This window comes from Sebastes fasciatus, chromosome 2 (genome assembly GCF_043250625.1).
Source record: "Sebastes fasciatus isolate fSebFas1 chromosome 2, fSebFas1.pri, whole genome shotgun sequence".
Lineage (NCBI taxonomy): Eukaryota > Metazoa > Chordata > Actinopteri > Perciformes > Sebastidae > Sebastes > Sebastes fasciatus.
Window position 1 is genome coordinate 2,476,617 of NC_133796.1, and position 20,570 is coordinate 2,497,186.

At 39.0% G+C, this 20,570-nt stretch overlaps 1 protein-coding gene across 1 annotated transcript; it reads left to right on the forward strand.

Annotated features, from left to right (window-relative positions):
* Nucleotides 1-7,246: 7,246 nt before the first annotated feature.
* Nucleotides 7,247-16,873, forward strand: gpn1 (GPN-loop GTPase 1). Its single transcript, XM_074657526.1, has 13 exons — nucleotides 7,247-7,465; nucleotides 8,893-8,986; nucleotides 9,224-9,330; nucleotides 10,802-10,839; nucleotides 12,269-12,347; nucleotides 12,437-12,531; nucleotides 13,451-13,496; nucleotides 13,592-13,738; nucleotides 13,879-13,961; nucleotides 14,473-14,512; nucleotides 14,824-14,914; nucleotides 16,082-16,189; nucleotides 16,347-16,873. Exons 1-13 carry the CDS (start codon nucleotides 7,292-7,294, stop codon nucleotides 16,439-16,441), a joined length of 1,197 nt encoding a protein of 398 aa, XP_074513627.1. The 5' UTR covers nucleotides 7,247-7,291; the 3' UTR covers nucleotides 16,442-16,873.
* Nucleotides 16,874-20,570: the final 3,697 nt, after the last annotated feature.

The following is a 20,570-nucleotide window of genomic DNA, read 5'->3' on the forward strand; positions in this document are numbered from 1 at the left end:
TCTCACCAATCCTCCACTCACTCTTCTGTGAATCCTACCATACTGTCAAAGTACCCACCCTCTGGAAAACTGCAACCATAATCCCGTACCCAAAAAAAACCCCGGCCCACAGAACTCAATCACTACTGCCCCATTGCCCTAACATCCATAATAATGAAGTGCCTGGGGAAGCTGCTGCTAAACACTATCCTGCCAGTTGTTGCCCCACAACTGGATCCCCTCATATTCGCCTATAAGGCTAAGAGTGGCACGGAGGACGCTGTGGCCTGCCTGCTACATCTCCTCCTCCAGCACCTGGATTCCCGTGGCAACTTCGCCAGGATACTCTTTGTGGATTTCAGCTCTGCTTTCAATACCATCCAAAGGCATCTGATGAGCCGGAAACTACACCATCTCAACACTCACCCCCGTCTGATCCATCTCATACACAACTTCCTCAGTGACAGACTGCAAGCTGTGCGGGTGGGCACGACCACAATACCTGCACTCACCACCAACACCGGAGCACTGCAGGGATGTGTGTTGAGCCCATTCCTGTATACAGTATGCTTTATACACCAACGGTTGCACCAGTCCGTCACCCAACACCACCTACCTCAAATACTCAGACGACACGGCCATTCTTGCCCTACTCACAGACAACGACCTGCCCTGGACTATCACAACACAGTTGCTCTCTTCACCTCAAACAGTTGAAGTAGTTGACAGCTTCAAATACCTCAGAGTGACTCTGGACGATGAACTCAGTTTTGACCAGCACACTATCAGTCATCTGCAAACTGAAAAGACTTCATGTTGCCCCCCATCTCCTCCTACTGTTGTACCACAGCATCATCCAGCCCATCCTACTCTACTGTTCCACCTGCTTTTTGAACATGTTATCCGTCACTAACCGGCTAAAACTCACACGCATAACCAACTCTCTGCCAGGATAATTGGTTTCCCCACACCCAACTTCACAGAACTCAACAACAAAGTCATTGCACACATTGCAATCTCAATAGTACAGGACATCACACACCTACTCAATCACCACCTTACCCATAATGCCCCGCTCCGGGCACCGGTACAGAACACTGAGGTGCAACAGGGCTCACTTTGGGAAAAGCTTGATACCGGCAGTCATAGCCGCCTTTAACAACAGGCGTCGCTGAACAGACACAGGGCTTTCATCCCGGAGACCTTCTGTTCACGTCTCGTGCGTTATAATTTTAACTTTCACTTTTACAATCAGCTGTTCTTTCATGTCCTGCGTTCACAACATTCAGTTTCATTTTTACTTTACAAACGTGGTCATTTTAAGCCCAATCATGTAGTTTTTTTCCTAAACCTAACTTGTTGCCTGATCTTAAACAAGCGTTTTTTGTTTAATTCAAAACGTTAATCAGGTGTTTACTGTGACAGAAAAGTGACGCTGAGAGGTCTGACAGAGCGTCAGTATGTGACGAGTTGGGGAGAGAACGCGTTGCAGAAATCAAACAGCAGTTAGCCTAAAGTCTGTCAGAGATAATGTTCATTTTGATTTGGTTTTAATCATTTAACAGATTTCAAATTGATTTTATTCATTTGATTAAAAAGTTAAATTTCAGTTCCTGCATTTTTATTTCATGTCTTCTAAAGCATTCTGAGCCATGTCACCGTCTTTGGAGGTGACGCTGTGTTTTTGAAGGGTTAACGTGAGCCTCAGACCCAGCAGCGTCTGACTCTGCAGACTCGCATACCGGCGCTGAGTTCAGCCGGGTCAAGTGGAGGGATCGCGGTACAGCAGGTCACAGGGGTCAGATCTGGAGAGGAGATACCAGCAGCTGCTGGAGTCCAGACTGAAGGAGCAGGCTGCTTTTATTTTTATATTACTTAGTGTCGAAAAAGTAAAGTGGAGATTTTCCACCACAGATAAAGTCAACGAAAAGAACTTAAAATCGTATTACTGGTCACTGGAACTAAGTCTGGTCCTTCAGAGACTTCATAGGGGCCGGAGTGTGCCACCAGGAAACTGTAAAACACTTTAGGAAACTTGATTCCAGCTGTGCTTTTCCTGCTATGACAGGGCAAAATGTCTGAAAGGTCTGTTTCCCTGCTGTTTACTGGTGTGTTGGGTTAGTAGGATTAACTCCCCAGCATGTTTCCTGCACTGATCAGCTGCTGCTCTGATAAATAAAAGCTGAGCTGGTTAGAAGAGAAGAGCTATAGCCGTCTCCTCGGTGATCAGAGGAGCTTCATGCTCTCAGAATAACAGTGTGTGTGTGTGTGTGAGTCATCGTCGGACTAACAGCTCAGTTCAATAATTCAGCGCTCCTCTGTAAGCATGAATTATTGAGTCTGGAGACTGTGTCCTGCACTGGGGAAACCACTCGGCTGAATATTCCTCCTCTCATCAGAAACCAGCTTTTCTTTTCTCAGATGATCGGCGTCTGGAGTCAGGAGAGTGTGACGGTGTTTTAAACTCACCTTCACTTATTAGAATCCGCTCTTTGGACAGTTTGCACTTCACATGAGCTGCATACATACAGGAATACGTTTTTGCCTACAAATACACAAACACGTGCTGCAATGTCAGCTCTTATGTTGGCATGTTTTAGTAGAAAGAAGTGATTTTACTGCATCGCCGTCGCTTTCAAGTTCAAGTTTAGTGTCAGAAACAGGCACCAGAGAGAGAAACTCATATGCAAAGTCCCGTCAAAAGTAAACACATCATGTCTCCTGCTTCAAGTCCCTGTTGATGCTTTCTGTATTAAACCAGGACCACCGTCTCTCCTGAACCAAAGAGCTAAGAGTGTCTAAACAGAACCATAAAAAAACATGAATCATGCTTCAGTTGCTATAGAGAGGAGGCGAAGTCCGCCCCTTCAGGTGGACCACTATGGGACCTTATTCAAGAAAAAAAATGAACCATACGACTTTTTTTCTCTTAAACTTATGACTTTATTCTCATAATATTACGACTTTATTCTCGAAATCTCAGATTTTTTTTTTTTTCCCTCAATGTGGCCGAATACTCCGTCGTATGAAATACTTTTATTGTGACGACAGCAGCAGGAAATGTTCGGTTTGTGTTACCGATAGCCGAATACAGCTCTGAATAAACTGGAGAGAGTAATCAGTGAACAATGAGATGAAATCCTGTTGTGTTGAAGAACACGCTGCCTCGTTCCTGTGAATCCTGTGTGTTTATGAAGGTAATCTGAACGGCACCTGTAACAATCAAAAGTATCTCTACTGTAGTTTCAGTCTGTTGTTGATGTCATCGCACGGTGCTCTCCAACAGGACAGTGTCGCTGATTCCTGTAATGAAACTGAACCATCTGCATCTGGTTTACCCCCCCCCCTCTCATCTTCACATGAATCGCTAATAAAAGTGTCACAATAATTTCATCACACCCGGCTCTGATGAAACGCAGACTACAAAGGGAAGCTTTAAAATTATAATGCCGCGCATTAGCACTCACTGAATATTTCCTTTCTTTTTTAACTGGATGCATTTTAATAAGACACACTGCATTGATTTGCATTTTTCTGTGTTTGGACGTGCACGACGCCATGCGAGGAAGTCGCAGTAAAAGTTTCAATAAAGATGTTTCTCCACTGACAGAGTCGGATGTGATTTCACTTGACTGCTTTTATTTATTTGTGATGTTGTAGTTCGTGTTTCTCACTTGAACTAGTTGACTTTATTTATCTGGCACGAGAATTTCTTTCAGGATGAATAAAGGTCTATCTTATCTTATCTTATCTTATTTATATTTGTCATGAGCAGCCTCTTGCGGAGCCACATCCAGACCAGATGATTAACAACGAGGAAGTCAAAAAATGTCAATTGAAAAATGTCCACAAAAGATGTGGCAAGTGTGGTTTATGGATGAAGCTGTGCACGTTGTCGTAAGGCAGCTCCGTGAGTTATAGTATCATTGCACTACGCTGATTTCCCACCAAGTTTATACCAAGTAACACCAAGGATTTGCTGATGCTTTACTTATGTTACTTATGCTTGTAACAGTATTTTTTACACTCTAGTAATACTACGTTTACGGGGATCTATTAGCAGAAATGGAATATAATATGAATAAATATGTTTTCTTCAGTATATAATCATCTTAAAATAAGAATAGTTGTGTTTCGTTACCTTAGAATGAGCCATTTATATATATATATATATCCTACACGCTTAGTACACAGGAGAATCTTCACTTGGTTGCAATCTGCAACCCGACCACTAGATACCGCCAGATCCTCCACACTGCACCTTTAAGTCACCGCCCCTTCACATGAAAAGGCGTATAAATACCACGATGATGCACAAGGCGTTTAGCGTGCAATAAGTACGCCTTTCTTGATTTCTGGGTGTCATTTGTACACCATGTATCCTGTACTGACAGCAATGTAAACGCATCTAAGAGTTAGTGACGTAGTATAAAAAGTGAGAATGCAACAAACACCGGCCCTTTAACCAGGAGAACGTGTTTTGTTTTATAAGTTACATTAGTGATGTTTGTCACGTGACGACTGACTACATGTTTTTTATTGACGTTTGTGACGTGTTGTCTGTAGTCATGTTACGTTGTTTCCGTGCATGTTTACTTACTTATTTTAAGCGCAACCATGACGTGTCTAAACCGAACTTAAGCAACGTTTGCGTGGCATACAAATGACACGCGACAAGGCTAAAATGCATACTCAATGTCTGTATAATGTCGTGGTATTTATAGACTTCCCGTGAGACCGGGTTGTTTAAGTAAAGCATCTAAATACTTCTTCCACCACTCATCAGAACACAGTGGTTAAGTGCTCACTGAACAGCACCTTTAATCTCATCTACACAGCTCTGATTGGCTCAGTTGTTTCTGTATAAATCACTGAGAACACCTGAGATGTGGACCCGGAGCCAGACTGGTCCTCTTCAGTCCTCATCAAATACAGCTTGTCAGCCCTCATCCCTTCACGCAGTCTCAGTCTTTCTTTCCCTCTCCAGCCTGTCATTATGTAAACGTTCTGTAGATGTTGTGAAAACGTTGTATAGACGTATAAAGTCCAGCTAAGGCAGGGCTCAGCAACCTTTACTATCAAAAGAGCCATTTTAGGCAACAAAATAAAAATATGTCTGGAGCCGCAAAACATGTGATCATTGTGATGAAGGTAACACAGTTTATAGTCTAAGTATATAGTATATAAGTCTAATGCAGTGAGGGACAAAGAGACAATGTACTACGGAGTATTAGGGCCACATTGAGGGAAAAAACATCTGAGACTCAGAATAAAGTCATAATATTACGAGAATAAAGTCATAACTTTACGAGAGAAAAATAAAATAACACGTAAAATTACTACTTTATAATATTATGACTTTATTCTCATAATATTACGACTTTTTTCTCGTAAACTTCTGACTTTATTCTCGAAATCTCAGATTAATTTTTCACACAGTCCTGTTACCATGACAACGGGAGCAGTGTTGTGTCTCTATTGTGATAATTTCCACACAGGCTTTGTGTGTGCTTTTTATTTGTTTATTTGGCAACGTCTCCCGGCCTTTTCTTTTAGGGAAAGTCAAATTCTCTTTTAACTCATAGGGACCTCTGCTGACAAACTCCTTATCTGACCGGGCGGTCCAATCAGCAGGCTCAACAGGTGCTGTCTTATGGACTCACCTGTTGCAGGCTGAGCTCTAGCTGTATACATGATGTACAGGTGGACGTGTGATGACGAGACACACATGCATGCACATATATACTCACTGTGTATGATGCTCAGAAATATAACAAACACATTATTGGTAATATATAGTATGCAACAATAATAACAACTCAACTTCACAATGAACAGACCAACTGGAGGAAACTCACCTGCTGCAGGCGGCTCCATCACTGTTGAGTGCAGTGAGCCTGGTGATCCCTCCTCGGCATCATTGTGCTGTTGGAGCGCCATCTTGTGGCGTTTCTGGGTGCTTAATGATTGCACAGGTGAGGCGGTCCTCCTTATACTGTTATATGCTGACACCACCAGCACCGACTGGAAAGCTGCTGCAAACACAAACAGCTCTTCACAGCTGTTACAACGCCTCCAGCTGTATGCAGCCTTTTCTTTTACACTTTATTCTTTGCTTAGGTTTAAAAAAATATCATTAATTGTTTGAATATTTTCCTCTTTATGAACATCTATGGATCTTTAGTAAAGTTTTGGAACAAGAGTTTGTATTGTAGTTTTAGTTTGTGTGTTTTAAAGGTGTTTCTAGGCACAAGAAACCAGCTGTGACATTGGTTCATGCTTTATAACTAGTTATTGTCCCCATAAAAATAATACATGATAAAGTAGATAATAAATGAAGACTGTGTGTTATTATTTTTTAACAGGACACTACTAGGAGATGTGGAAACTTTCCTGAGACGGGAGCAGTGGTGGATGAAGTACCAAGTAACATTTCACCCCTTATTTATACACCCAAAACTTATCAATTTATGTCTCATTTTATCAATTAATTAATGGCTAACTTTATTTTTAATATTATTTTTGCTGTATTTAATGACATATTTATTAATTTATCAAGTCATTTATTTATTTATTTTTGATTTTGGCAGTTTGTGTCCTCCATAGAAGACAAGAGTTTCACAGTCAAGTTTTTTTGTTGATATATGAGCTTCAAGTTTTCAGAATTGTGCGCCTAGTTGCATTTTTTGTGTGAATATAATGAGGAAAATACTATAGTCTACTATTCTACTATAGTCAGACGTTATATTCACATTTTACCGACAACCTTCTTTTTTTAAATTTTTTTTTTTACTTTGAACACAAAATTAAGTTATTTGTCAAAAAATGTTTAATAATCAACTTAATCAGGAAATGACTCAAATAAATATGAAATATCATAGAAATACCAAAATAATAATAATAATAATAAATAATAATATATATATATATAAATACTATGTATTTATTTAAAATAATAATAATAAATAATATATATATATGTATATTAAAAAATAGTAATAAATAATAATAATAAATAATAATATATATAAATATATATATAAATATATATATATATATATATTATTATTTATTATTATTATTTTATATATATATAATTATTATTTTATATATATATATACACATATATATATGTGTATATATATATATATATATATATATATATATATACATGTGTGTTAAAGCACTAGAAGTGAGGACTCCTTCATCCTCCTCCTTTCTTCGAGCCACACATTTTTACGACAGTACCAGTGCCTTTACGACAGCACCAGTGCCTTAAAGACAGCCGGCTCCCTTACCGTCAGGCAGCAGCATGGCGGAGGCTGCGTGGTGTTCCGGTGCTGAGGAGGATTTAACGGAGAACCGGGAGAGTTCAGCCGCGGGGACAGACAGCGGGACACCGGGAGGAGCTGCTGCAGCCCGGGATAAACCGGTGTGTCTGATCGTGCTCGGCATGGCGGGCTCCGGGAAGACTACCTTCATCCAGGTAGAGACAGGAGCTAACAGAGCTAACAGAGCTAACAGAGCTAACAGAGCTAACAGAGCTAACAGAGCTAACAGAGCTAACAGAGCTAACAGAGCTAACAGAGCTAACAGAGCTAACAGAGCTAACAGAGCTAACAGAGCTAACAGAGCTAACAGAGCTAACAGGAGCTAACAGAGCTAACAGGAGCTAACAGAGCTAACAGGAGCTAACAGAGCTAACAGAGCTAACAGGAGCTACCAGAGCTAACAGAGCTAACAGAGCTAACAGGAGCTAACAGAGCTAACAGAGCTAACAGAGCTAACAGGAGCTAACAGAGCTAACATGAGCTAACATGAGCTAACAGACAGCAGCTGCAGGTTTCATCCCCTCACAGATAAAACTAATACTCACTGTTTACTACAATATCCGCTAGCAGCTACAGCTTAATGAACGCTTTATGGTTGTTCAGGCAACTCAAAGCACTCGGTTGAGATTAGAGAAAGATGGTGGCTTTGGTTCAACACTGACTGAAAACCACACAGAACAATATTTAACCAAAACTGATTCCCTTCAACGTGTATTTGAGATGCAAAGCAACCAACATGAGATCCAAAACATCTACAAAGAGCTGCAAAACAACCAAAATGAGATGCAAAACAACCAACAAGAGATGCAAAACAACCAACAAGGGATGCAAAATAACTACAAAGAGCTACAAAACAACCAAAAATGGATGCAAAACAACCAGAAAGAGATGCAAAACAACCAGAAAGAGATGCATAACAACCAGAAAGAGATGCAAAACAACTAAAATGAGATGCAAAACAGCTAAAATGAGATGCAAAACAACCAACAAGAGATGCAAAACAACCAAAAATAGATGCAAAACAACAAAAAACAGATGCAAAACAACTACAAAGAGCTACAAAACAACCAAAAATAGATGCAAAACAACCAGAAAGAGATGCAAAACAACTAAAAAGAGATAATACTCACTGTTAGCTATGGAAAGCCGTTTGAGCGTTTATTCCATATCCTTGATATCAGACGTCAGTGTCATCCACTAGTTCTGTCTTTGTCAGCACTAGTTGGACATTTGATTGCTCTAGTTGGATAGTTTGTCTCACTAGTTGAACAAAAACTCTTACTAGTCTGTTTTTCAGCAACTAGTGGCACTTTTATCCAACTAGTTCCAACAGAAGCCTTTCTAGTGAGACTGTGCACTGCACTAGTAGGACCAAAGCCCAACTAGTCAGCTTTCTGACCCACTAGTCAAATGACTAGAACAACTTGACCCACAGTGCTGAGCTGCATCTCAAATTAATCTTCAGATTTCAGATGATGTTCACCACTTCTATGTGACATTTACTGTCGACCTGCTATCTCCCCCTAAACACCCCCTTATATGTAGCTCTCTGATCTGATCTCAGTGTTTTTGTTTCCTCCAGAGGCTGACGGCTCACCTTCACTCTCTCAAAGCTCCTCCATATGTCATCAACTTGGACCCTGCCGTCCACGAAGTCCCCTTCCCTGCAAACATCGGTGAGGGACGGTCTATTTCCTGGACATGCACAACATATATCTAAAGTGCTGTTCAGTTAAACACGTGTGAACGGCGGCTCACGTGCAAGACAGTTACAGTAATCGCAGCACATTCCTAATTTTAGACTTGAAGGTTTTAGGCAGAGTAAGTCGGAGTCGGTCCAGACAGACAGTGTTCAGTGTTTTTGTCCCTCCTGCTCTCTGTGGCCTTCAGTCTGTCTGCCTTCTCTCCTCCAGACATCAGGGACACCGTGAACTACAAGGAGGTGATGAAGCAGTACGGCCTCGGACCAAATGGAGGCATCGTGACGTCACTAAACCTGTTCGCTACACGCTTTGACCAGGTGACTCAGTCTGACTCCACCTCCTCTGTGAACTGCATAACCACCACGGAAGCTGTGAATTCACTAAACCAAAGCTTTGAGCTATTTAAATCAAAGAACTGTTTAGACTAAAGCTCTGAACTGTTTAAACAGCCCAAAGCTTTAGTTTAGTTTAAAGGTCTGTGGAGCCGTGTCCACCAAAGAGTTTTTTCCAAGCTGAAACCGCCAGTTAGCTGGGATAAACATTACAGGGGGAGGTGGGGGATGACGTCTTCACTGTGCTCCGTGGTCATTTAAAGTGGCACTCTCTATGAAGTCACTGTCTATCACTGAAAGAGGTAACGCAATGGAGATTGAGCCTCTGGTCCACTGATGGAAGTATTGCAATAATTATATATTTGCAGTATTACAAACTGGGTGTCTGTGGGGACATTTCGGGGGGAAAAAATGCTGTATTGCAGTTTACCTCATTATATTCACACAAAAAATGCAACTAGGCGCACAATTCTGAAAACTTAAAACTCATATCAACAAAAAAACTTGACTGCAAAACTCCTGTCTTCTATAGAGGACACAAACTGCCAAAATCAAAAATAAATAAATGACTTGATAAATAAATATATCATTAAATACAGCAAAAATAATAATAAAAATAAATGTAGCCATTAATTAATTGATAAAATGAGACATAAATTGATATTTCTGTTTTATTTTGCATAAATAAGTTTTGGGTGTATAAATAAGGGGTGAAAATCATGCAGAAATAAATACATAAATACAGACATTTAAAAATAAATATAAAATTTAAATAAATGTATAATTTAATAAAAATAAATACATAAATAAATAAAAAGGGAAAATTAAACAGAAGTGTAAATAAATAAGGGAATTAATACAAAGATGAATAAAGAAGCAAATTAAAACATATATATAATTTGCTATATTTAATGACTTATTTATTTATTTATAGAGTAATGTATTCATTTATTCATTTATTTATTATTTGATTTTACCATCAGGGAAATTACAGACATGGAAAAGTTTGAGATTGATCTCAGAATCTGTGTGCTGGATTGTTAAACTTCCATTTACGTCCATCGCTCACTTTCTGCTCCTCTGGGAAGCAGCCGGGCAAAAAAGTTTAATAAATAAAGTAAGTAAACAGTTATAATAGTATGCATATTTATAATATTTGTTTAATGTTCAACACAGGCCATTTCAGTAGAGACATCAAATATATGACAATAGAATAGAAATAATTTAGTTTTACTTTTGTACGGCGTCCGGTCGGGATTAAAATCTCTGATCAGGTGCAGGTGATGTTAAAATCACCCCACCTCCCCTAGACACATTAATCCAGTCTGAATGGAGCTTTAAACAATAATTCATGTCCTCTTCAGGGACTGTTTAGTTTAGTGTCTGATGAGATCATGACAAACAACAGACTGAACAAACTGATGTGATATAACAAGTGTGTGTTTGTGTTCCTCAGGTGATGCATTTCATAGAGAAGAAGCAGCAGAATCACCGGTCAGTACCAGCATGTCAGCGTGCTTCTGTTTGTCCCGGTGTTGTCTCTGCACAGCTGAGTGTGCTCATTTCCATCCTCATCCTACTCTAACAACAGTTTCTCTGCTGTGCTTAGAGACTGCACATTTTGAATCATTACAGTTCAACTGTTTGTTTTTCCCACATTCAAAGGAAAGTTCAAGTATAACAGTGTTAATTTTGACAGCTATTTTAGATTCAGTTTTAGTCTGTAGACGAAAATGCATTTTAGTTTTAGTCACATTTTAGTACTTTTTATCCTTCATAGTTTTATTTGAGGAAAAGTCATTATATTCTAGTCAAAATGTTTTCTCTTAATTTTGTCAACTATTTTTTATTTTTATTTTATTTATTATTTTATTAAAATGTCCTTTTTTAGTCATCAGATTAAACTGAATATTTCAGTCAATGTAGCCAAATCAATAATTGTCATTTTATTCAAACTTATTTCACATAAAATTTGATCTTGTCATAATCTGATGAGAAGTCCTCCTGACTGCTCATTAGTGATGCGCAGTTCAGTCGCACCCACCGGCCCGTTATGAGAGCTAATTCACACCCACACCGTGCAAAGATCCAGTATGTGTTAATCCACCACCCGAACCAAACCACAAACTTTATGACTTATAGGAGCACAGTTGTCAGGACTGAGGTCTGAGACAAGAAAGACAGAGACGGACTCCATATGACCTACATTTTGGCAAGGTCGTGTTTGTTCAACCTCAGCCCCTTTAATAGGTCTATAATAAACTGTGTGGCCAAGATACTGACACTTAGACCCTTGAAACCACAATTATTGACACCACGGCCATTACAGCATAAAATCATGCCTTCTATAATATCAGGCTTTCAATCTAGAATTGTAGTTGTTACTATTTTCCCACCACATTGAGCCCTCTTCCCATGTTGTCCCTATGGGGCTAATATTAATATGTAGTATTTTATAGCAGTTTTAGTATCGGACATTTTTGTACTCAAGAGGAGGAATCAAGAGGGATTAAAATCAGGGACTAAAAATAACAATGCATCAAAATCAATGTTGTTTCTAATCATTCACATATCCCAGACTGTGATAATCCCTCCCCAAAAAAGTCCCTCGAGCATTTAGTATCCAGAAAATAATTCAGTTTTTATGTTTTCATAGAAAACAACAGTGACATTATGTAAAAAACCTGGCATTTAAAGGGTTAAAAATCTGAAAATTAATGAATATTTGGTAGTTATGATCAGGACTGACGTTGGTTAAAAGATTTAACTCGGTGAAAGTGGAAAATAATATAAATATATCATATTTTATGGCAGTTTTATGACGCAGACCATAGTCATGTTCACAGCTGCACCAGATCTCAACTGGACGCCTCGTCTTCCTCCACAAACGTCACTCTTATTGTCTCTCCTGTGTCCTCTGCAGGTACGTGCTGATTGACACCCCGGGTCAGATCGAAGTCTTCACCTGGTCTGCGTCTGGAACCATCATCACAGAGGCTCTGGTAGGTCTGAACGCTGGGGTTTCTGTTGGCCGTTCTTTATGGGATAATATCACAGTCGGCTTATTGTTCCACGTGTGTGTGTTTTCCAGGCCTCGTCCTTCCCCTGCGTCGTGATCTACGTGATGGACACGTCCCGCAGCGTCAGCCCCGTCACATTCATGTCCAACATGCTGTATGCCTGCAGGTACCACACTGAACTAATGATGTATACCGTTGTCTATCATTTCTATCAGTCATAATAACACTGTGCTCACCAAAGTCTATGAACACAGCAAATAACACCAATACAGGGATGAACACATTGGACTTTTATTCAAATCATATACCAATCATATACAATGTGTGATATATCCAGTATATCCAGTAGGGGGAGCTAACTGAACAGATAAGACAAACCAGTCCCATCCTACACACTAAGTGCATACAGTATGTACTATATATTAACCCTTCATAGTTGGTAAAATGTAATCTATTTACCATCTTTACGGCCAGTATTATCAGGAAATGACACAATTCCTGCACCAAAGCACCTTAATGAAACTGACTTTAGATGCCACTTTGAGTTCAACTTCACTGAAGCCCCATTCAGCTGGAAGAGAAAGACAAAAGCTTCCACAGGGGGGCGAAAGAGACACAGACATGAATCACATATTGATATCATTCAGTGTGACTTACACTTCCCGAGGATATCATCTCTGATGCCCATCCAAATAAATGTGCAAAAATCCACTGAGAAATCAAAGAACAAAAGATTTGTTTTATTAATATATCTTTATTTTCTTTCTCCCTTGTTTTGGGATCATTTTTATAAACCGGTATCGTTCTGAGCACCAGAGTCCCTTTAGACAACCTCTCATTTTACTGCAGCAGGGTCTGACAGTCTGAACCGCTCAGTTCTGGTTCTGACAACAACACGTTTGACTTTTTCATTTTTACACAGAAGTTTTTTAGCCTGCATTCTGACTATTTCTACTGTCCCCACTCTGTCCACTCCAGAGTAAAAACCTGCCTAGAATGAGTAGTACTGCATGCTAACATGTCTCACAGTAGTCCTGCAGTTCTGCTTTCAGTTCTTTGTCTCAGCTGATGTTTCTCTCCTCCAGTATTCTCTACAAGACCAAGCTGCCCTTCATCGTCGCCATGAACAAGGTCAAGTCACTTCCTGTCTGCTATGTGACTGTTCAACATTTAGAGTTGTTGTTGAGTTATTTCTCTCTTCTTACGTCGTGGACTTGCTTGTGCAGACCGACATCATCGACCACAGCTTTGCAGTGGAGTGGATGAAGGACTTTGAGGTTTTCCAGGACGCTCTGAACCAGGAAACGTCGTACGTCAGCAACCTGACGCGCTCCATGAGTCTGGTGCTGGACGAGTTCTACACCAACCTGAGGGTAAGAGGACGAGCACGGACCAGGAGGCCGTATCTAACCGATAAGATTCACCGGAGAGCCAGATCAATTAGGGATTAACTCAGAGTAGAACCCGATATTAACGGTCCACCCCTCCTGACACGTCATCTCTATTTCTGCAGGTGGTGGGCGTGTCCGCCGTGACAGGAAGCGGATTGGACGAGCTGTTCGTTCAGGTGGAGGATGCCGCCGAGGAGTACGAGAGGTGAGTTACAAACTATTTTCCTACTTGTTTCACTCATCACATTTTTCTTTAGATGCCCCAGAGTTTGATTAAAAAGGTTTCAGATATCATCATGCTGCGTTCCACCTTAAAACAACTTGATGCAGTTTATCATTGTGTTTTAATACAGGAGATAAATATCATCCTCATCACTGTGTTCTAAATGAAACAACAAGTCAAGGACTACATTCTATCATTTTTATAAATGGGATTATAGAGAATTTAAAACTTGAATGACTCGTCTCACGGGCCGACTTTAAACTCTTAACTCTGAATATATTTAGTTTGTATGAATGTATTCTGTGATTGTCTCTGATGCTGCGTGAGCTTTGTTTCATCTGGTTATGTTTCCTCTCTGCTGTACTCAGATCTGTCTCGCAAAAGAGATCTTGATCTCAACGAGGTTGCGTGATTAAATGAAGGTGATATGTTCTGTTCTCGTGGAGGAAACGAGGTTGTGTGATGTACTGAACTCTTTCTGCTCCTTCCTCAGGGACTATCGGCCTGAATACGAAAGACTCCGCAAACAGCTGGTGAGTGTGGTTGTGTGGGTTCTAACTGATACACTCCTCCAATCACAGGCATGCATTCGCCCACTGAAAATTTGCATAAGCGCAGCCGGCCAATCAGGACGTGCCTACCCGAATACATGGACCCCAACAGTATATAAGACAGCCCACACCGCTGCAAATTCATGCTTGTGATTGGAGGAGAGTATTACCCCTTAGAGTCCAGTAGGGGGCTCTCCCTGTGCTTATAGAACTAGGGTTACTTTACCGTAACCTTTGTTTTCTGTCCTCACATGTCTTGTTTTACATGTTTTAACGGACTTCCTGTCCCTCAGTTGGAGGCTCAGAGCAAGAAGCAGCAGGAGCAGCTGGAGCGGCTCAGGAAGGACCTGGGAGCTGTCGACATGACGAGCACACCGTCAACAGGTAGAGCCGACTGCTACTGAAAATAGAATAGGATTTACTGGTAACACTTTATCTTACAGCTCTGTAATTCATAATGATTCCCTGGAAAGAGCTATTAGTGGGGAGAGAGGACGGCTTCAGTTAAACCCAAATATTTTAAATGTTGATTGAATCGTACGTTCAGCTGACCTGCTGACCTCGATGCCTTTCCTCGCCTCATCTCCTCGTATCTTAGTCCCGCCTTCAGGAGGAGAGGAAAAAGACACGAGGAGATGAACAGGTGTTGAACAAATGAGACATCCTGCCTCGGAGTCGTCAATTAAATATAACGCGTCTCATCAGCTGTCCATGTTTTGTTTCACCGCTGTATTTTATGATCTTGTCAGTGTTCATGACAACTTATATATTTGTACTATTAATTAAATTCACAGCGTGGCATAATGTGACAGGAATGCGCGGATGTCATGTTGGTTGCAACATCATGTCACGATTACAGCAGGTGAATAAGGTGTAGCCTACATGTAATGATATAAACATCACTAACATGAAGATGAAATGTCATTAAGGAATGCAGTTAGAACAGCGGCTTACGAGGCGCTACACAAGCGGTGAAGGGCAGACAGTTTGATCATCTTAAATAACTACAACTTCTGAATGAAAAAGGAACATTTGTAGAGTCCTGTCATGGTCTGAGATTATTCCAGCTGTGTGTCACGCCTGTTTTAGACGTCACATGTGCCAAAAAAGCAAAGGATACGCCGGTGTATCCTCGCTTACAGCTCCTCCAGCAGGCCTCCCTCTCCTCGATCTTCGAGATGCATTTCAGGAATTGGGGATGGAGTGCTGAGATTATTGAGGATCAAGGAGGGAGGAGACACAAAATCGAGAAATGAGAGATTACTGTAACTGTAATTAGTTAACTGGAAGTGTACTAATAACACAGTCTCCATTTCAGTGTTAGTTGACAGCCCTTTTCCCTCTACAAAAACAAGAGTAACACTAAATAAAAAGCAACCTTTAAAACTATAGAACAAATACAAATCAGGTGCCAGAATTTACCGTCTCTATTTACCCTGAAATGAGCCGTGATATGTCTGTGAAACAGTAGTGAGGCTGATATCAATCAGACAAGTCTGCTTGTTGTTGTATTTTATTGTTGTATTTTGCTGATTGACTTCCTGTCCACAGAGGAAGCTAACATAACCGGGCCCAGTGATTTCATCATGACACGTGGTAACCCTGACGACAGCGAGGACGAGGAGGTGGACAGCGACACGGATGACATCGACCACAGCGGTGAGAAAAGAAACCTGACGTTTATACACTATAAAAAAAACCCTCACATAATTCACTGTAATAAAACAAAACCAAAAGAAACCTCAGTGATCACCTGAATATGAATATGTGGTCAGACTGCTAAAAAAAATACAATCTTGTTTTTATTTATTTCTAGCAACGGAGGAGAGCAAAGAGACCGACGCTTTTGGAAACTTCCTGAAGGAGAGGAAGGAAGTGGTTCAGGTTCGAAACAGAAAGTGTGATGCCTGAGGACCCCTGACCCTTGACCCCTGACCTCTGACCTCTGCATCCTGATGTCCAACTGGGAGAAAAGACAGCGGTGGCGTGAAGGTGAGGGAAATAAACAGCCTCCCAAAGGTTTCCCTCCGTGTGATACAGACTATCACCTGGAGCAGATACGCTGGAAGTACAGTATTTTTTTTCTCAGAAGAAATCTGAACTCTTAGAGCTGAACTTCCTGTCCGATCAGGTGACCCTTGACCCTGTGACCTCGCACATTCAGAAAAGCTGATTGGCTGCTCCTCAGTGTCGCTTCTTTCCTGAAAAAAATAAGTTATATTTTTATATTGGAAAAGACTTCTATTCTGCTTTTCTTGTGTTTTTCATGACTGTCGATGTTTGTTTGTAAAAGCACTGAAAGGATTTACGATCTGCAAAATAAAAGTTAGCTTTTAGTTGAAATTTGGTTTGAATTTAAACTTCTGTTTGTGACATTTTCCACCACGAGGCTCTGGGAGTCGGTTGCAGAAGCTGTTCTAACCAAAGTGTTCACAAACTCTTTGTTACGTAGAGATAAGTTGTTAAAGGGACTGTTTGTAACTTTTTAAGCGTATAAATGTAGCGGGTCGCCACACGTTCGCGTGTGGCCGCTGCCTCTCCTCTGCCTGCCTGCCTTCACTCAGACAGCGCACGCATTCTCAGCTCGCTCCACCTCTAGACGTGAACGCGCGCTCACTCCACACTGCAGAAGAGTTAGTTTAGCTCTGAGAATATCTAGTGAATGTACAGTGGACGTTTGTGCAGAAATAACTGCTGCAGCTCCTCCAGACCAACAGAGGTTTCCCGTGTCTTGTAAAGTGACGGAGTATCTCAGCGAGTAAAGTTATCGTCTCGTTACCGACCGGGTGCCGGTGTCTCCCTGCTCTCTCCGGCTGCGGGCGGAGAGAGCAGGGAGACATGCTGCAGAGCCCCGCTGCATCAGCCTGCGCTGAAGCAGGAAAAGCCAACACTAAGATCAGATCTAAATCATGTTCATGGAGAGACCTTCGTCTGGTCAGCTCAGCTAACATTACTGCCAAGCAGCTGAAATATAGTGATATTGTGGTTTTAGCTGACGTGTGTCGCCTCACTGTTTTGAGCGATGCTCGTTCAGGTATATTTAGAGCGAGCAAGCGCGAGCTCGACGCTGACTTTGGTTGATTTCACGCCCACAGGTGTCGCTGTTAAGAAGCATTTCTGAAAGTTACAAATAGTCCCTTTAATATTTCCAGCCACTAACTGCAGGTGTAACTGTTGTGTAGCTCGCTGACAAAACTAACGTTGGCATGCTAATATCTGAACCGTTTGGCGTAAAGGAGGTGATATAGAGTACGGTCGACATATCAGCCCTGAAGCTTGAAAAATGCTGTCAATATAGCCAAGCAGCCAGAGCTAAAGGACAGGGAGGGACGGAGCAGCAGCTAGGAGGACGGTCCTAAGGACCAAGCGTCCCTCTGTAGTGGATGCTCCAGAATAAAAAATAAACTTGGTGTTCAGAAAAATAAAGAAAGCAATTGCAATCATACATCATAAACACGTTTGTGTAATTACTCTCACTGCCAGAGAGGGAGACCATACCTCCACACTCCACATTAAAAAAGCTATATACAGAACGATACCTTAGTGAAAAGAAGTGATTCAAAAGAAGTTCAGCAGTGCATCTCCGGCAGCCATGATGTGTGAACTAAACACTGACGGGTGAATTCACGAAGAATGGATTGCTTCCGCTAACAGCGCCATGAATCTGCCCCGTCTGAAAAGTGAAAAATATCCGAAAAAATTAAATCCTGAAACATTTTCTAAAAAAAAAAAAAATCTGAAAAAAGTCAAATGTTTGAAAAATATCTGAAAAAATATTCTTAAAAAATATCTGAAATGTTCTGAAAAAAAAATCTGAAAAAAGTCAAATATTTTAAAGATCTGAGTGATGTTTGGGAAAAAAAAGTCTAAAAAAATAAAAACCTGAAAAATGTTCTAAAAAAAAAATATCTGAAAAATATTCTAAAAAAAAAAAGTCGGAAAAATTTTCTAAAATAAAGTGTGAAAAAAATCTGAAATGTTCCAAAAAACAAATCTGGGAAAAGTCTCAAATGTTTGAAAGATATCTGAAAAATATTCGGGAAAAAATAAAAACCTGAAAAATGTTCTAAAAAAGAAAAGTGAAAAATATCTGAAATGTTCTAAAAAAAAAAAATCTGAAAAAAGTCATGTTTGAAAGATATCTGAAAAATATTCGGGGGAAAAAAGTCGGAAAAAATAAAAACCTGAAAAATTTTCTAAAAAAGAAGAGTGAAAAATATCTCAAAAAATATTCTTAAAAAAAAAGTCAAATGTTTGAAAGATATCTGAAAAATATTCGGGGGAAAAAAGTCGGAAAAAATAAAAACCTGAAAAATGTTCTAAAAAAAAAGTCGGAAAAATATCTGAATAAATATTCTTAAAAAAAAAGTCGGAAAAATATCTGAAAAAATATTCTAAAAAAGAAAGTCGGAAAAATATCTGAAATGTTCCAAAAAGAAAAATCTGAAAAATGTTTTAAAGATATCTGAGAAATGTTCGGGAAAAAAGTCGGAAAAAATAAAAACCTGACAAATGTTCTAAAAAAAAAAGTCGGAAAAATATCTGAATAAATATTCTTAAAAAAAAAGTCTGAAAAATATCTCAAAAAATATTCTTAAAAAAAAAGTCGGAAAAATATCTGAAATGTTCTAAAAAAAAAAAAATCTGAAAAAAGTCAAATGTTTTAAAGATATCTGAGAAATGTTCGGGAAAAAAAAGTCTGAAAAAATAAAAACCTGAGAAATGTTCTAAAAAAAAAAAGTCGGAAAAATGTTTGAAAGATATCTGAAAAATATCGGAAATGTTCTAAAAAAAAAAATCTGAAAAATGTTTTAAAGATATCTGAAAACTATTCGGGAAAAAAAAGTCTGAAAAAATAAAAACCTGAAAAATGTTCTAAAAAAAAAAAGTCGGAAAAATATCTGAATAAATATTCTTAAAAAAAAAGTCGGAAAAATATCTGAAAAAATATTCTAAAAAAAAAAAGTCAGAAAAATATCTGAAAAAATATTCTTAAAAAGAAAGTCGGAAAAATATCTGAAATGTTCTAAAAAGAAAAATCTGAAAAACGTTTTAAAGATATCTGAAAACTATTCGGGAAAAAAAAGTCTGAAAAAATAAAAACCTGAAAAATGTTCTAAAAAAAAAAAAGTCGGAAAAATATCTGAAAAAATATTCTTAAAAAGAAAGTCGGAAAAATATCTGAAATGTTCCAAAAAGAAAAATCTGAAAAATGTTTTAAAGATATCTGAGAAATGTTCGGGAAAAAAAAGTCGGAAAAAATAAAAACCTGAAAAATGTTCTAAAAAAAAAAGTCGGAAAAATATCTGAAAAAATATTCTTAAAAAAAAAGTCTCAAAAATGTTTGAAAGATATCTGAAAAATATTCGGGGAAAAAAAGTCGGAAAAAATAAAAACCTGAAAAATTTTCTAAAAAAGAAAAGTCTGAAAAATATCTCAAAAAATATTCTTAAAAAAAAAGTCGGAAAAAAATCTGAAATGTTCTAAAAAAAAAAAATCTGAAAAAAGTCTCATGTTTTAAATATATCTGAAAAATATTCGGAAAAACCTGAAAAATGTTCTAAAAAAAAAAAGTCTGAAAAATATCTGAATAAATATTCTTAAAAAAAAAGTCTGAAATATCTGAAAAATGTTCTAAAAAAAAAAATCTGAAATGTTTTAAAGATATCTGAGAAATGTTCGGGGGAAAAAAAAGTCTGAAAAAATAAAAACCTGAAAAATGTTCTAAAAAGAAAAATCTGAAAAGTCTGAAAAATGTTTTAAAGATATCTGAGAAATGTTCGGGAAAAAAGTCTGAAAAAATAAAAACCTGAAAAATGTTCTAAAAAAAAAAATGTCGAAAACAATTCTGTAATATATAATACAGATTAAAAAAATATATTTTCCAATATTACCAAAAGTATATAGACACTGACGTCCAGACTACCCAGCCAAGTAGTTTTGTTGCTTAAAAAGGTTGTGCACTGCAGGGGGTTGCGCAGGCGCACTGATCGCTGGTGTTGCTGAACGTTTGTAGGAGAACGCAGAAAAACTAACCGTT